The sequence below is a fragment of the Nerophis lumbriciformis genome, linkage group LG04, assembly GCF_033978685.3.
Source record: "Nerophis lumbriciformis linkage group LG04, RoL_Nlum_v2.1, whole genome shotgun sequence".
In the NCBI taxonomy this organism is placed as follows: domain Eukaryota; kingdom Metazoa; phylum Chordata; class Actinopteri; order Syngnathiformes; family Syngnathidae; genus Nerophis; species Nerophis lumbriciformis.
This window is the reverse complement of record NC_084551.2, coordinates 9,446,233-9,463,677: the sequence shown is the minus strand read 5'-3', so window position 1 is coordinate 9,463,677 and position 17,445 is coordinate 9,446,233. Positions and strand designations below refer to the sequence as shown.

Genomic DNA, 17,445 nt, shown 5'->3' with positions numbered 1-17,445 from the left:
TGGAAGCATGTTTTGTACTAAAACAAATTTGTGGGAAAAGATTGTTCTTTATTACTGTTTTAGTGCTAAATAATAAATGTAACATAGTAAAAATATACATTTGCAAGTCTTCCTGAGTCGTCACCAAATAGGACTGTTCAGATGCGCGCTACCAAGGACAATGAGTATTTCCTATGAAATTTGCCATCATAGTCTTATCAATGACGGAGCAGGACGGGGCTAGGTAAACGTTTTGCGGTAATGGGGCCTCCCAAGGATCGCAGGGCCCAACACAAAGTGCTTGATCTGTGTATAAGGAGGGGCGGCCCTTGGACTAAATGTTAGCTTCTAAATTTGTCACACTAGTCTTTTGCTTTAGGAAAGTGAATGCTCAATATCAACAAACACATGTCTTGTGCACGAATAGTTATAGAATAATGTCATCTAAAAGCTAGGCTATACTGATTGCAGAAAAACAATTGAAAGGCCTTTAAATGGGTGCAACTGTTGCAAACAAGCATGTCACAAATAATTTCATAAAACAAAGGACTATTGCGACAAAACTGTTCTTTCTTGAAAACGTAACTGTTCCAACGATAATACCATACTTGCCAACCCTCCAGAATTTTCCGGGAGACTCCCGAAATTCAGCGCCTCTCCCGAAAACCTCCCGGGACAAATATTCTCCCGAAAATCTCCCGATTTTCAGCCGGAGCTCACTCAAGTGCATGGAGCTGGAGGGGGCGTGGCCTCCAGCTCCATGCACTTGAGTGAGGACAGCCTTTTTTCACAACGGGAGGACAACAGGGTGACAATAAATAAATCATCCAGACGAGAGATAAATTGTATTATTATGTTTATCTTACCTAAAAATAAATATATTTATTAATTTTAAAAAAATAAATAAAAAAATGTTTACTATATTTTGCTAAAAACATCAAAATTAATTGTATTTTTATTTGTATTTTTCTGACTCCTTATTACATCCAGGCATTAGAATTATACATTAAAATAAACATATTTGAAATAATTAATTTTAAATTATCATAATAATTCATTTAAAATGACCATATTTAATTATTAAAATAATTGCTTGTTTATCAACAACTTTAGCATTTTATTCATTACATTTTTAAGCTCTCAGAAGCCAAGTTATGTTATATTCCTTAAGATTTATTTATGCAAGTTTGAAGTATCAATTATCTAAACACAGTTTTGTTTGCATATTTTCATAATGTAGCTATATATATATATATATATATATATATATATATATATATATATATATATATATATGTCTTAATAAGGTTATCCAAAAAATAGTGCTCGATACCGTAGTAGAGCGCAATATATGTATGTGTGGGAAAAAAATCAAATAGTCTTGTGATTTTTTTCCCACACATACATATATATATATATGAAATACTTGACTTGGTGAATTCTAGCTGTCAATATACTCCTCCCCTCTTAACCACGCCCCCAACCACGCCCTGCCCCACCCCCGACCACGCCCCCACCCCCCACCTCCCGAAATCGGAGGTCTCAAGGTTGGCAAGTATGGATAATACTCCAACTTCACTGCAGATACTCACTAAACATGCAGCATTTACACTTCAATATTTACATTTTTATATTGACACGAAGCATGAAAGTCTTCTATTACTTTAATAGAAAATCCACATACACTTTCTACTATAGATGTAGATCAAGATTGTTTTTTATTTGGAGTAAAATTGCCCAAAGTTTAGGAGGTTAATGCCATATGCTGGTCTTCTCTTTGACAATTGTCCTTTTTATCTTATTTTGGTTTGGATCGTCTCCTGTTGTCCTAAAATTGTTTTTGTTGTGCTTTTAGCTGACTTTCTCGTGGTTACGTAGATGCGTAACATATGTATAATGTGCTCTATAACATGTGTGTATAATAAGGGTATACTAATTAATCAATAAAAAAAAGCTTCAATTTATTAACTGTTGCTTTGATTAATTAATCGTCCAATGAGTGTTACTATTACATTTTTTTATTCTCCTCGTGACTGCGTGGGTTCCATCCGGGTACTCCGGCTTCCTCCCACCTCCAAAAACATGCACCTGGAGATAGGTTGATTGGCAACACTAAATTGGCCCTAGTGTGTGAATGTGAGTGTGAATATTGTCTGTCTATCTGTGTTGGCCCTGTGATGCCCGTGTGCAGCTGGGATAGGCTCCAGCACCCCGCGCAACCCTGTAAGGGACAAGCGGTAGAAAATGGATGGATGGATGCTGTCCGGAAGTTTGAATACCTGAACATATATAGGCTGCTACAATAGAGCGTACATGAGAGCGGTGGTGCATATGTGGGAGTTTTAAAAAAAACATTTCGATTAATGCTCACATTTGAAAAGTGCATCTATGGGAAAAAATTGAATGAAAGTTATAGCAAGCGGAAACATCTCTATTTCCATCCATCCATTTCCTACCGCTTGTCCCTCTCAGAGTCGTAGTGGGGTGCTGGAGCTTATCAAGCTTAACAAGTCGCCACCTCATCGCGGACATCTCTAATTTATTTCAACAATTTCCCCCAAAATACGCATCGAGACGCTAATATCGACAGCTGCAGCCCTACGTGTAAAGCCACATGGAGCGGTTACTATAGCAACGAAGGCACAATCTAGCTTCCCACAGCTCGGGGAGGTGTTGATAGGTTAAGGCACGAACAAATTAGTCGGACTTTTACATGATTTATTCATTCTCGACTCGCCAAACGCCATTTTATTTGTTGAGGAGGCCACTTTGACAACAGTGCTCCATTTTTTTTTCAACCCTGGGTAATTTATCATCTTCTACTGACGTACTATTCTTTGCCCTCCTCTCCAAGGTGACCTTCCTGCAAGATGTCCTCTCCCCCAGAGCTGTCCCCCCCTCTCCTCTTCACCACGCTGCCCCCCTTTCACGCCGTCGGCCCGGCCTTCCCATCAATGGAGCCCAACGGCACCTCTTGCCAAGAGTGGGAGCAGGCCCACAACATCCTCTTCCACATGGGGAACTTGTCTCTGCTGCTGGGTCTGCTCATCCCCACCACGCTTAGTCTGCACATGATCCTGCTGCGCCTTCTTCTGGCGACAGGTCGGTTCGCATGACCCTCTTATCACATGACATCTGGAATAGTCTCGCTACTGTTGTGTTATTTTTATAGCAATATTTGCATAAGGGGGGGGGGGGCTTGAGTAAAGTTTAAACAATGGTGAAAAAAAAAAAAAAAAGCATGTTTATTTTCCACTTGGACTCAGACAGGAGACAGGAAGCTGCACGATTCATGGGAAATGCTGTCGTAAATTCAAAGCGGTCATTTATTTATACAGCCTTTTTTTCTTAGAGGCATTTCCCAGAGGGATGAGACAGAGAAAAGAGAGAGAGAGAGAGAGGGGGGAGGAAAAGAAAGCAGAGATACAAAGTATTGGACAAGAGGGCCATGTTACGAACCCCAAAACCAGTGAAGTTGGCACGTTGTGTAAATGGTAAATAAAAACAGAATACAATGATTTTAAAATCATTTTCAACCTATATTCAATTGAATAGACTGCAAAGACAGGATACTTCACGTTCCAGCTGGTAAACTTTTGTTATTTTTTGCAAATATTTGTCATGTGATTGATTGATTGATTGATTTAATTATTTATTTCAAACCTGCACAGTACAACAACACACTTTTTTTTTTTTAAACATTTTGTCAGGGACATTTATGCAAGGCTTGAAAAGGGGTTGGATGAAGCAGATGCTTATAATATCCCAACCCCTCTCACTCATTCCACATTTAACAAACAATATAATACAAGAACAATACTATACAAACAAAAACAAGAAAAGCTCTTGTACACTAACAATACAATAGTACCACTGTTACTATGAGACAAGACAAGACGAGACAAAACACACACACACACACACACACACACACACACACACACACACACACACACACCTACACACACACACAGGCCCAAACACTCTCTGACCATACACCTCTCTCCCATGGCTCTGTGCTGAGGGCATCACTCTCTTTCCTCCTCGTACTTCTTCAGTACTTCTTTTTTAAACAGTCTTTTAAATGTAATCATGTTAGAACAGGTTTTTAACTCGTCCCCTAAGTTGTTCCACAGACTGACTCCACGCACTGAAATGCACATTGATTTTAAAGTTGTTCTAAATTTAGGAAAATACAATTTGTTGTTTCCTCTTAGACTGTAACTATGGTGAGCATCTCTATCCTGGAATAGGTTTTGTATATTGGATGGTAGAGAGTTTTGGGATGCCCTAAACATAATTTGAGCAGTTTTAAAATTGATCACATCGTGCAGTTTAAGTTGCTTTAACTCCATGAATAGTGGATTTGAATGATGTAAGTAGTGAACATTGGACACAATCCTAATGGCCTTTTTCTGCAGAGTGACTAAAGGCTGTAGATGGGATTTATAACAATTTCCCCAGACTTCAACACAATAGTTTAGATAGGACATAATAAATGAATGATACAATAAAAGCAGAGCATTGGTGTTCAATAAATGACATGATCTCCTCATCATTCCAACACATTTAGCAACTTTTGTCCTTAGGTAACTTATATGAGGCTTCCATGATATATTTTCATCTATTACCACTCCTAAGAATGAATTTTGTTGAATATTCTATTGGTGTATCATCAATAACAATCCTGATGGGTATTTCACTTTTGCGATTGCTAAAGAGCATGATTTTGGTCTTCTTTAAATTCAGAGACAATTTGTTGGTATTAAACCAAGTTTTTAACTTGATCATCTCCTCAGTTACAGAGGCCAGAAGTTGCTTCAGGTCGTCACCTGCACATGTAATGGTTGTGTCGTCAGCAAAGAGGATGAACTTCAGCAGTGTTGATACTTTACATATTTCATTGATATACATTATAAATAGTGTGGGTCCCAGTATCGACCCCTGGGGGGACTCCACAGGTTATGTTCATGAATGTAGATTGATGTTGGTCGATCTGAACAATCTGCTGTCTCTCATTCAAGTAGCTGTCTGTGTGACCATGTTTTGTATTAGTCATGTTTTGTTTTGTTTAGTTATTGGACTCTTTAGTTTCTGGCTTTTCACTCCCTTGTCTTGTTTCCATGATTACCCATTAGTTTCACCTGTTCCACGTTTGGACTCATTGTGCACTCTTGTTTGTCACCATAGCGACCCATTAGTTTTCACCTGTCACGTCACGCACCTGTTTCACGTTTTGAGTCACGCACCTGTTTTCGTTAATCATGTCTGTAGTATTTAAGTTCATTGTTTTCAGTTTGTCTTCCTGGCGACATCCCACATTTATGCTCTGCACATTCCTGACACTTGATTTCATGTCCATCGTTCATGCTGCTCCTTTAGTCCATGCCAAGTAAGTTTTTGTTCATTAATGCCACAGTTAGTGTTTTTGTTTAATTGTTCACAGTTTCTGCCTATGTGCAAGTTTTGTTTTCAATAGCCTAGTTTTGTACCTCCGCCATTGTGCGCGCTTTTCTTTTGTTCCTTTTTGAGATATAGTGTTAAAATAAATCATGTACTCCCCTTCACGCCACATCTGGTCCAAATCTTTTGCACCTCGGGAGAACAGACCACGCCACAGTCCCAGTCGTGACAATATTACCTCATTTGGAATTCGATGCCTGCATCATGTTTCAAAAAGGCTGGCACAAGTGGCAAAAAGGACTGAGAAAGTTGAGGAATGCTCATCAAACACTTATTTGGAACATCCCACAGGTGAACAGGCTAATTGGGAACAGGTGGGTGCCATGATTGGGTATAAAAGCAGCTTCCATGAAATGCTCAGTCATTCACAAACAAGGATGGGGCGAGGTTCACCGCTTTGTGAACAAACGCCTGAGCAAATTGTCGAACAGTTTAAGAACAACATTTCTCAACGAGCTATTGCAAGGACTTTAGGGAGTTCACCATCTACCGTCCGTAATATCATCAAAATGTTCAGACAATCTGGAGAAATCACTGCACGTAAGCGATGATATTACGGACCTTCGATCCCTCAGGCGATACTGCATCAAAAACCGACGCCAGTGTGTAAAGGATATCACCACATGTGCTCAGGAACACTTTAGAAAACCACTGTCAGTTACTACAGTTCGTCGCTACATCTGTAAGTGCAAGTTAAAACTCTACTATGCAAAGCATATCAACAACACCCAGAAACGCCGCCGGCTTCGCTGGGCCCGAGCTTATCTAAGATGGACTGATGCAAAGTGGAAAAGTGTTCTGTGTTTTGACGAGTCCACATTTCAAGTAGTTTTTGGAAACTGTGGACATCGTGTCCTCCGGACCATAGAGGAAAAGAACCGTCCGGACTGTTATAAGCGTAAAGTTCAAAAGCCAGCATCTGTGATGGTATGGGCGTGTATTAGTGCCCAAGGCATGGGTAACTTACACATCTGTGAAGGCACCATTAATGCTGAAAGGTACATACAGGTTTTGGAGCAACATATGTTGCCATCCAAGCAACATCTTTTTCATGGACGCCCCTGCTTATTTCAGCAAGACAATGCCAAGCCACATTTTGCACGTGTTACAACAGCGTGGCTTCGTAGTAAAAGAGTGCGGGTACTAGACTGGCCTGCCTGTAGTCCAGACCTGTCTCCCATTGAAAATGTGTGGCGCATTGTGAAGCCTAAATTACGGAGACCCCGGACTGTTGAACAACTTAAGATGTGCATCAAGCAAGAATGGGAAATAATTCCACCTGAAAAACTTCAAAAATTGGTCTCCTCAGTTCCCAAACGTTTACTGAGTGTTGTTAAAGGAAAAGCCAATGATTAATGATTATTTGCAAAAAAAAATAAGTTTCTCAGTTCGAACAATTAATATCTTGTATTTACGATTTACACAACGTGCCAACTTCACTGGTTTTGGGTTTTGTAGATTGGAAGTTCTGCAAGTCACTTAAGATTCCGATTTAAAGTACCGTGGTCATTTTTTTGGAATGAAATGTATTTATTTCTGAGCTGCTAGTGTAGTCTGTTATCTGTCTCACGCCCCGGCAGGCTGTGGCCTCTTCATCGCCTGGGCAACGTTGTACAGGTGCAACATGGACGTGATGGTTTGGAACGTGGTTTTCCTGGTGGTCAACTTCATGCACTTGACGTACCTCTTGTACAAACGCAGACCGGTGAGTTCTGGATTTTAAGTGGGATTTATGAGTCGCGTCCCTGGGGAGTCGTTCAAAAGACGTGGTCGTAGTTATATTTTGTTAAGTACAGTAGTTAGTAAATAAATGATAAATGGGTTATACTTGTATAGCGCTTTTCTACCTTCAAGGTACTCAAAGCGCTTTGACAGTATTTCCACATTCACCCATTCACACACACATTCACACACTGATGGCGGGAGCTGCCATGCAAGGCGCTAACCAGCAGCCATCAGGAGCAAGGGGTGAAGTGTCTTGCCCAAGGACACAACGGACGTGACTAGGATGGTAGAAGGTGGGGATTGAACCCCAGTAACCAGCAACACTGCGATTGCTGGCACGGCCACTATACCAACTTCGCCACGTAATAACGATAATGTCACACCGCGGTGAGGGATGTCTTGTCTTGGTTTCTTTTCTTGTGAATTGCATGTTTTAGTTTGAAAAGTAACTCCTCTCGTTTCAGGTCACTTGCCCTTCCTTTTGTGTCATCAGTCTGACGTCATCCCTGACCCTTGATTGTTTCCACCTGTTCCCCATTACCCTCATGTGTCTTTCTTATAAGCCCACGCCTCCCTTTGTTCTGTGCCAGATTGTCTCGTTTATTCGTGCCTCTCTAGCCCAAGTATAGTTTATTGTTTTTGTGTTTTCCTCCTTTCGGAGTGATTTTCGGTTGTTCCTTTTTTTAGAACCTTTTTCGCCGACGAGTTTAGTTATAGCCTATATTGAATTGCCCTGACTCTGGAGGTGAAAGAAAGCTTTAAAAATAAAAGCCTGCCGAATTAATCCCTACTCTGCATCTGAGTCCTATCTTTTGACCAAGCCTGACAGATACTTAAAAATACTATTAAAAACCTAGTTTATTTGTCGACGTGGCGGCAAGGATTGCTGATTTAGGAGTGGCTTTGCACTTTATAGTCTGTCAATTTGCAGGGACACAGCTAAAATGTGTCATTAACATGAATTATTACGATATAACAAGAGTTGAAGCTCTATCATCGGCCAAACTCATCATTTATTTCACATATCGTCTATATCGCGCAAAATTAATTGAAACACACCAAAGTGCCCAGCAAGCATCTTTTTTTTTACATTTTTGGTCTGGCTCAAAAGTAGAGAACCTCTACTGTGACCCGAGCCTACAATAAGTTCCATCTTACTTCCATCTTCCATCTTAGTACTTCAACTTGCGATCTTCATAAGTTCTCAAATCGAGGTTTCCCATTGAAATGAATTGAAATCAATTCAATTGGTGTTAGCTCACCCAAAAAATAATTTTGACAAGTAACCCTTAGCTAAGAAATGTTGTGTCAAAACAGTACCATAGAATGTACTACTAACAACTACAGTAGTTTTACGAGGTAATGTAATCTACAGCATCGACCATAGAGAGTGGACTTCTACGGTATCTTCTTCTGCCAGCTTCCCCGTCAAAAACACCTTCAGCAGCTTCTCAATATTTTCATGGATACATGTCCACCAATATTGTTATGATCCGCTGCCCGGATCATATTTTCTGTTTACGTTTTCAAGATACTTGTGTTTATGGTTAGTTTTGGACTCCTTGAGTACCTGTTTTGTACACCTGAGTTTGTTGCCATGGCTGCTTATTATTTTCACCTGCCGCGTTTGTTCCCGACACGCACCTGTTTGTCATCACTGACATTATTATTTAAGTCTGTCCTCCCTGTCATTCGTTCTGGCTTCGTAGTTTGTTTTTATGCAACAGTTGACGACTTCTGGCTCTGTACCTGTTAGCTTCCACGCTAAACTCCTTTTTTACCTTCTAGCTCCCATGCTAGCTCTTTTAGTTTTTGCCTTATGTGCTATGAGCACCCTTTTCTTTGTTCCAGTATAATTTATTCCGGTAAATAAATCATTTCTTTTACTTTCACGCTGTGTCCGAAGTCCGTTGCATCCTGGGAGAACGAAACCCCGCATCACCATGCGCCCCGGTCGTTACAAATATATTATTTTAACATTCTTGGCTGGCGTTAGACTCATTCTGCTTCGTATGGTGCAGACTAGCTCCAACTGCGTCACCAACTTGGCCACATTTTCTGTAATGTTTTTGATGATTTCTTTCTTTCGGTCGATATCATTCAATAACATGCTATCATCCACTTCTTCTTCTCAGCACTGTCCTTCACACTCACAAGATTCCTTCCCATGGTTAGAAAACAAAGTTATGTCGATCTCTAGCAATAAGGTAATCGCTAGCGAGTAAGACCGGATGTTTTGGTCGGCTCTTGTGACACTTGTTACGCCAACTAATGGCAGGGATGCTTGTAATTCTAAGTTTTCCTTGCAACCTACAGGATAACAATTAGCCGAGAGACAGCACTTACCACAAAATACTCTTAAATGGTAAATGCACTTTATTGGGGGAAGTTTGCCTATTGTCCTGGCAAATTAAGGCCCGGGGGCCTCATGCGGCCCGTTAAGGTTTTTAATATTGCCCGCCGGACATTCACAAATAATTTTTTTAGATCTCTAAGCTCGAAACTATAGCCACCATTATGATGTGCAGTGATGTTTTAAAATGACCGTAAGTCTTGAACTATACAAAGTATTTCAATTAGGGATGTCCGATAATGGCTTTTTGTCGATATCCGATATTCCGATATTGTCCAACTCTTTAATTACCGATACCGATATCAACCGATACATGCAGTCGTGGAATTAACACATTATTATGCCTAATTTGGACAACCAGGTATGGTGAAGATAAGGTACTTTTTTTAAAAAATCAATGAAATAAGATAAATAAATTAAAAACATTTTCTTGAATAAAAAAGAAAGTAAAACAATATTAAAACAGTTACATAGAAACTAGTAATTAATGAAAATTAGTAAAATTAACTGTTAAAGGTTAGTACTATTAGTGGACCAGCAGCACGCACAATCATGTGTGCTTACGGACTGTATCCCTTGCAGACTGTATTGATATATATTGATATATAATGTAGGAACCAGAATATTAATAACAGAAAGAAGCAACCCTTTTGTGTGAATGAGTGTGAATGAGTGTAAATGGGGGAGGGAGGTTTTTTGGGTTGGTGCACTAATTGTAAGTGTATCTTGTGTTTTTTATGTTGATTTAATTTAAAAAAAACACACAAAAAAACAAAAAAACGATACCGATAATTTCCGATATTACATTTTAACGTATTTATCGGCCGATAGTATCGTCAGGCCGATATTATCGGACATCTCTAATTTCAATGGTTGGAATCTGCGCTTTTGCATGATATACTAGTTACTATGGTAATCTAATTAGTTACTATGGTAATCTAACTAGTTACTATGGTAATCTAAGTCACAGAAGCTCAGACGAGGGACCAAGCAGTGTGGGTGGGGAGCGTTTCCACAGAGTGGCCAGCCTGAAATGTGGGTGTCAGGTACAGACGCGGAAGGAGATTTTTTACAACAAAGTTCTAAAGCTTAGTGATATATCAGATATATCAGATAGTAGGTGGGGTTTTTTTACCCTTCGCGTTCATATTCTGCTGTGTGTCTTTGTTGCGTTTCGCTTGATTGTAAATTATGTCGATCGAGAGGGGGCTTGACGTTCATATGTTGTCAATATTCAGTGTTTTATCGTTCATAGTTGATATCTTAAATCCCACATTCTTTATTTTCACATACATTCTGGGTGTCTCATTCAGTAAAAAAATTTTGAAATTCCATTCCGTTTTTTTTAAGGCGGTCTGTCATAACGTTTTTAGCATTCAGACATTATTGTAAGGTTTTCTATTAGTGTTCCTAAAAATCAGATATACCGGCCCCCCAGACACATTTTGTTTCTCTAAATTTGGCCCCCCGCGGCAAAATAATTGCCCAGGCCTGCAATAGAGTATTCCCAGTAGCTCATACTTGCCAACCCTCCCGGATTTTCCGGGAGACTCCCGAAATTCTCCCGAAATTCAGGCGGACTCAGGTCCATGTGGACCTGAGTCCGCTAACCCATAATATAAACAGCGTGCCTGCCCAATCACGTTATAACTGTAGAATGATGGAGGGCGAGTTCTTGGTTTCTTATGTGGGTTTATTGTTGGGCAGTTTTATTAACGTCCTCCCAGCGCGGTAACAACACACAACAACAGCAGTCACGTTTTCGTCTACCGTAAAGCAGTTCGTCTGCCGTAAACAGCAATGTTGTGACACTCTTAAACAGGACAATACTGCCATCTAGTGCATTTGATGAAAGCACTTTTGTGCGTGCACACAGCAATGCATCATCAGAGAGGGTGTTCAGCATGGTTCGAAAAATAGTGACAGAGAACAAGGATGGACAATTCAACCCTTAACTAAACTACTCATCTACTATGAGTAGATCAGAATCAGAATCAGAATCAGAATCAGCTTTATTGTCATTACGCAAGGTAACGAGATTGAGGCCATTCCATACAGTGCGATGTGTGCATGCTAGAAAAACAATGTGCAAATATATAAAAATTTTAAAAATGATGAGTGTTATGTGTGTGTAAATGTGTAAATAAATTAATACTGAAATTCAAGTATTTATTTTATATATATATATATATATATATATATATATATATATATATATATATATATATATATATATATATATATATATATATATATATATATATATATATATATATATATATGTATGTGTGGGAAAAAAATCACAAGACTACTTCATCTCTACAGGCCTGTTTCATGAGGGGTTCCCTTAATCATCAGGAGATTTTAAAATCTCATCATCATCATCATCATCATCATCAGGAGATTTTAAAATCTCCTGATGATTGAGGGAACCCCTCATGAAACAGGCCTGTAGAGATGAAGTAGTCTTGTGATTTTTTCCCCACACATACATATATTGCGCTCTACTACGGTATCGAGCACTATTTTTTGGATAACCTTATTAAGACATATATATATATATATATATATATATATATATATATATATATATATATATATATATAAAATAAAATAAATATATATTTATAGCTAGAATTCACTGAAAGTCAAGTATTTCTTATATAAATATATATATATATATATATATATATATATATATATATATATATATATATATATATATATATATATATATATATATATATATATATATATAATAAAATTGGAGGTCTCAAGGTTGGCAAGTATGCAGTAGCTGCCATATGAATTAGAATGCATTAAAAAAATTCTTGTCTTATAAAGAGATTGTGAATGATAAGCAAAATTGCAGTTCTCCTTTAAATCAGTATAGTTTAAATTTTCTATCATAACCATTTTTAACACTGTAAACATTATTCACTCTGGGTTTGCATATCCTCATTGCTTCATCGTAGTTGCAGGTATTTTCATTGCAGTTATCATCGCTTGTTTGCAACAGCTTGATAGCCCGGGTTTTAACTTACTGCCTTATATGTGTGTGTGTATATCAATTGCTGGGGTGTGTAGTTGTTAGAGCATGCACACTCGTGTTCCTGGGTTGAACATTCAGCGCACTGCTGCCACCTGGCTGGAGGCTTAACTATCATCCGAGCAAGATGCTCATACTGAAAGTCCCTCATGCCTATCATGGCCCCGCTGACACCCGACTAGGCTGCAGATTTTTGCAAGTCACATCGCCTCCCTGGGTTCGGTTCTGCTTTGTGGTAAGGGGATTCGAGTTTGATAAAATAGAAGGGTACCTCTGGAGGATTTAGCGGGAACAACAAGCCGAGAGCAAACTGACAGAATCGGAGCAGGACCTGTCCTCCTCAGCCATGCACCGGTGTGTTTTAGGTAGACCAGCTGAGATCAATTCACGTTTTTTTCAGTAACAGTTTGTAATTTAAGACTGTCTGCTTCTGTCAGATTAAAATCGAAAGGGAACTGAGGTCGGTGTACAAGCGGATGTTTGAGCCCCTACACGTGAACGAGGCTCTGTTCCGAAGGCTCACTGGCCAGTTCTGCAACATCTTGCAGCTAAACAAAGGCCAAGCCTACGCTGCAGAGGACAAGACCTCCGTGGACGAACGACTGAGCATTCTTCTTAAAGGAAAGTATGTACTGTTTGATGACGGGGGTTTGTATAACACAGGGGTGTCAAAGTCAAGGCCCGTGTGTTTGTTCTATTTTTGGCCAAAGTAAGACAAAGAAAACAATCTGAAGTTTTACTTTTGATGCCATGATTTTAATAGTCAGGCCCGCGTGTGCACAGATTTTCCTCCATGCGGCCCCTGAGCTAAAATGAGTTTGACACCCCTGGTATAAGATATTGGTATATGGTGTAAACTGCAATGAGCTGCGAGTGTGCCATAATAGTTTCAATTAATTTTAATTAGTCGTGCATTTCTGAACATGGCTTTTGGAATTTGTGTAATTGGGTGACGTTGCTTGCAGTCTGCTTGAATTAAGTCCGTCTTGCTTCAAGAGGTTAACATAAGTAAGTTCCAATACATAACATAATACATATAGCAGTGCTCCTATCTTATTTAATGAAAAATAAAGGGATGATACATTTAAATCCATTGCTGGTGGATAATTACTGCATACATTTTGGTCAACAGAGCTGCAAAATAGTATAAAAAAAAAGCAATTCAATACTATGTATATTATTTTATTATTAGAATTTTTATGAAGGGGGTCCCCAAAGTCAAGATAGCAGGCATATATATATATATATATATATGTGTGTGGATAGTACAGGCCAAAAGTTTGGACACACCTTCTCCTCATTCAATGTGTTTTCTTTATTTTCATGACTATTTAAATTGTAGATTGTCACTGAAGGCATCAAAACTATGAATGAACACATGTGGAGTTATGCACTTAACAAAAAAAGGTGAAATAACTGAAAACATGTTTTATATTCTAGTTTCTTCAAAATAGCCACCATTTGCTCTGATGACTTTTTTGCCCACTATCGGTGAGCTTCAAGCACACCTGTGAAGTGAAAACCATATCATCGAGAGAATGCCAAGAGTGTGCAAAGCAGTAATCAGAGCAAAGGGTGGCTATTTTGAAGAAACTAAAATCTAAATAATGTTTTCAGTTATTTCACCTTTTTTTGTCAAGTACATAACTCCACATGTGTTTATTCATAGTTTTGATGCCTTCAGTGACAATCTACAATGTAAATAGTCATGAAAATAAAGAAAACGCATCGAATGAGAAGGTGTCCAAACTCTTGGCCTGTACTGTAAAGATATATATATATATATATATATATATATATATATATATATATATATATATATATATATATATATATATATATATATATATATACATATATATATATATATATATATATATTTATATATATTTTAACATATATTTACATATATATATATATATATATATATATATATATATATATATATATATATATATATATATATATATATATATATATATATATATATATATAAGTATATATATATATAAGTATATATATATATATATATATATAAGTATATATGTATATATATATATATATATATATATATAAGTATATATATATATATATATATATATATATATATATAAGTATATATATATATATATATACTTATATATATATATATACTTATATATATATATATATATATATGTAAATATATGTTAAAATATATATAAATATATATATATATATATATATATATATATATATATATATATATATATATATATATATATATATATGTATATATATATATATATATATATATATATATAGAGAGAGAGAGAGAGAGAGAGAGAGAGAGAGATTTTAACATATATTTAGATAAGTTATTATACATAATGTTTTATTTGTTACTTTATTACATTTTTTCCCAAATATTAAACTGTAATTACTTTCAAATATTTAATAATTCAAACATTGTATAGATCTTTTTTTTTTAATGTATCAATTCATTGATTAGATTACACTTTCTTAGTTCCAACATATGTATATATGTGTTTATTACACAGTCCAGCTTGAAAGTATTCATACCACTGGCAAATTTAGACTTAAATGCTGTGATCAAATGCATGAATAAAAACTGAAATATTTTCTTTGCAATGATGCCTCTTGTTAGTTTCTGCGCCTGTGTTGTATCCAATCAAAAAAAAAAAAACTTGTTTATTATTACTATTGTTTCAAAATTCCTGACTTGACTGTATGTCCAGACTTGTGGGGGCCACCTTGTACAGTACAAATAGTAAAGACAAACTCATGATTGAACTGAGGGAGTTTGCCTTTTGTTTTTCTAAGATTTTTTCTGAATTCTGGTGTGTTTTGCAACAGGATGAAAGTGTCCTACAGAGGCCATTTCCTTCACAACATCTACAGCAATGCCTTCATTGACTCTCCAGAATTTAGATCCACTGTGATGCACCGAGGAGAGAAGTTCCAGGTAAATAAAAAAAAAAAGACATGAAAAAAATCATGCATGATGTAATAATTGAAAACACTCTTGGCCAAAAATTGCCATAGGTGCCTAAGGAGTTAGAAACAATGAATTAACTGCAAGGTCTTCTCTGCTGGCCTAACATAACCAGAAATCATGATCATAATTAAAGATAAAAGTAATTTTCCCTAAATATCTAAAAGTATTCATATGCTCTTCATGTCATATTATGCTCCAATGCTGTTGTTTTTAGTTTAGAGTTTGTATCCAATCAGAATTGAGCTAGCTTATGTTGCCATGCTGTACCAAATCTGCCTGGAGCCTTCAGAATCAACAATACGGGCGTTTGTGCACTGTAAGTGAATGTACACATACAGTTGATAGACAATTGCCATAGCCAATCAGATCACAAGTTGTTGTCAGTAAGGCCTTCCAGCAGGCCTCACGCTGTGATTGGATACTCACTTGGGAGTCCCAAGTGAGTATCCAATCACAAGTTGCGAAAATAGGAAGTGGCACCGGAACCATACGAGCCATAGAAAGCCACAGGAAATTCACCGGTACAATAACCACGAAGATAAAGTGTTTGTCTTAGTAATCCGCTGTGGACAGACGAAGCCAAGCAATGCAAGTTTGGCGAGCGGTGCTCGCTCCTGCGAAGGAAATACATTTTTGGCAGGCAACCACATTTTGGCACACCGGCAGCAAAATGGTTTGCTCGCCACTTTCACACGAATCAAAGGACTGCGACGGTACCACTGGCTTATACGGCGTCGGATGGGTGCTACAAATTGTGATTTCAATTATTTGTTATGTACGGCGGGGGAAGGAGACGACACCAAAGCAAAAATTGACTAAATAGGTTTATTGAACCTCTTGATGAGTGTGTGGGAGGTGTATGCTACTCTATGTGTTTGGTGCAAAACGATGTGTAGAATTAACAATGGTAATGTTACCAGGGTTTGTTGTATATGCGTGTTGGATGAATCTCTCGTCAGACCCTAGGGGCAAGGCAAGAGGGCAGTCCGTGGGCAAGCAAGCGGTCGGGGGGGCTGGAGAGAAGCAACAAGGTACATGTCCAAGCAGGGGTCAAGGATCGAGGGAGGCAGTCCAAAATCCAAAGAGGAGTCGAGGCACACAGCTCGATCACGCGGAACAGGAAAGGCACTGCGGGGAACACGAAGGACATAAGACACTGGAACTGGGAAGTCACAGAGAGAGAGCAAGTACGCAGGAGGGAAGCCAGAGACAGGATGCTTACTACGAGGAGTGAACTATGTTCTGGCACTGTGTCTTTGGGTCCGCTGGTCTTTATGCTGCCTGCCCTCATTAGTCCCAGGTTCGCAGATTACTGATTCCCTGCAGCTTTGCCGGCGCGTGGCAGCGCTGCGTCCAGAGCAAGCAGGGGCGTGTCTTGGCGCGCTTCCACGTAAGATATGTTTTTATTGCTGAAGCGGGTTTATTGAACGTTAAATGCAGCGAGAAATAGACCCTTTTGTACACTGTTGAGGGGATTCAATGCGCAGTATAGTGTGCAAGTGTGTTTCTGTATAGTATCTGCAGCCGTGTCCATCTGGTGACATAAATTACGGTATTTTGAGAGGTGAAATTGGACTAAGTAGGACATCCCTGAAGACCTAGGTGAGAAACGTACGGCCCGCCGCTGGAATTCACCCATTTTTTTTCTTGCCCAAGTTAATTTAAAAAAATACTCATAAATCGTTTGGTGGCTGCAGGATTAGGTCTCTGCTTTTTGCAGATGATGTGGTCTTGATGGCTTCATCTGGCCAGGATCTTCAGCTCTCACTGGATCGGTTCGCAGCTGAGTGTGAAGCGACTGGGATGAGAATCAGCACCTCCAAGTCCGAGTCCATGGTTCTCGCCCGGAAAAGGGTGGAGTGCCATCTCCGGGTTGGG

The 17,445-nt window shown here is 38.4% G+C and overlaps 1 protein-coding gene across 1 annotated transcript in view; it reads left to right on the top strand.

The window, feature by feature from the left end:
* Nucleotides 1–17,445, top strand: part of LOC133592028 (popeye domain-containing protein 1-like) — a 60,053-nt gene that overhangs the window by 26,259 nt on the left and 16,349 nt on the right. The window contains exons 4-7 of the mRNA XM_072912917.1: nucleotides 2,840–3,081; nucleotides 7,023–7,147; nucleotides 13,007–13,194; nucleotides 15,426–15,534. Of these exons, the coding sequence (XP_072769018.1) occupies nucleotides 2,840–3,081; nucleotides 7,023–7,147; nucleotides 13,007–13,194; nucleotides 15,426–15,534 (664 nt within the window). The remainder of the gene's footprint in view (nucleotides 1–2,839; nucleotides 3,082–7,022; nucleotides 7,148–13,006; nucleotides 13,195–15,425; nucleotides 15,535–17,445) is intronic.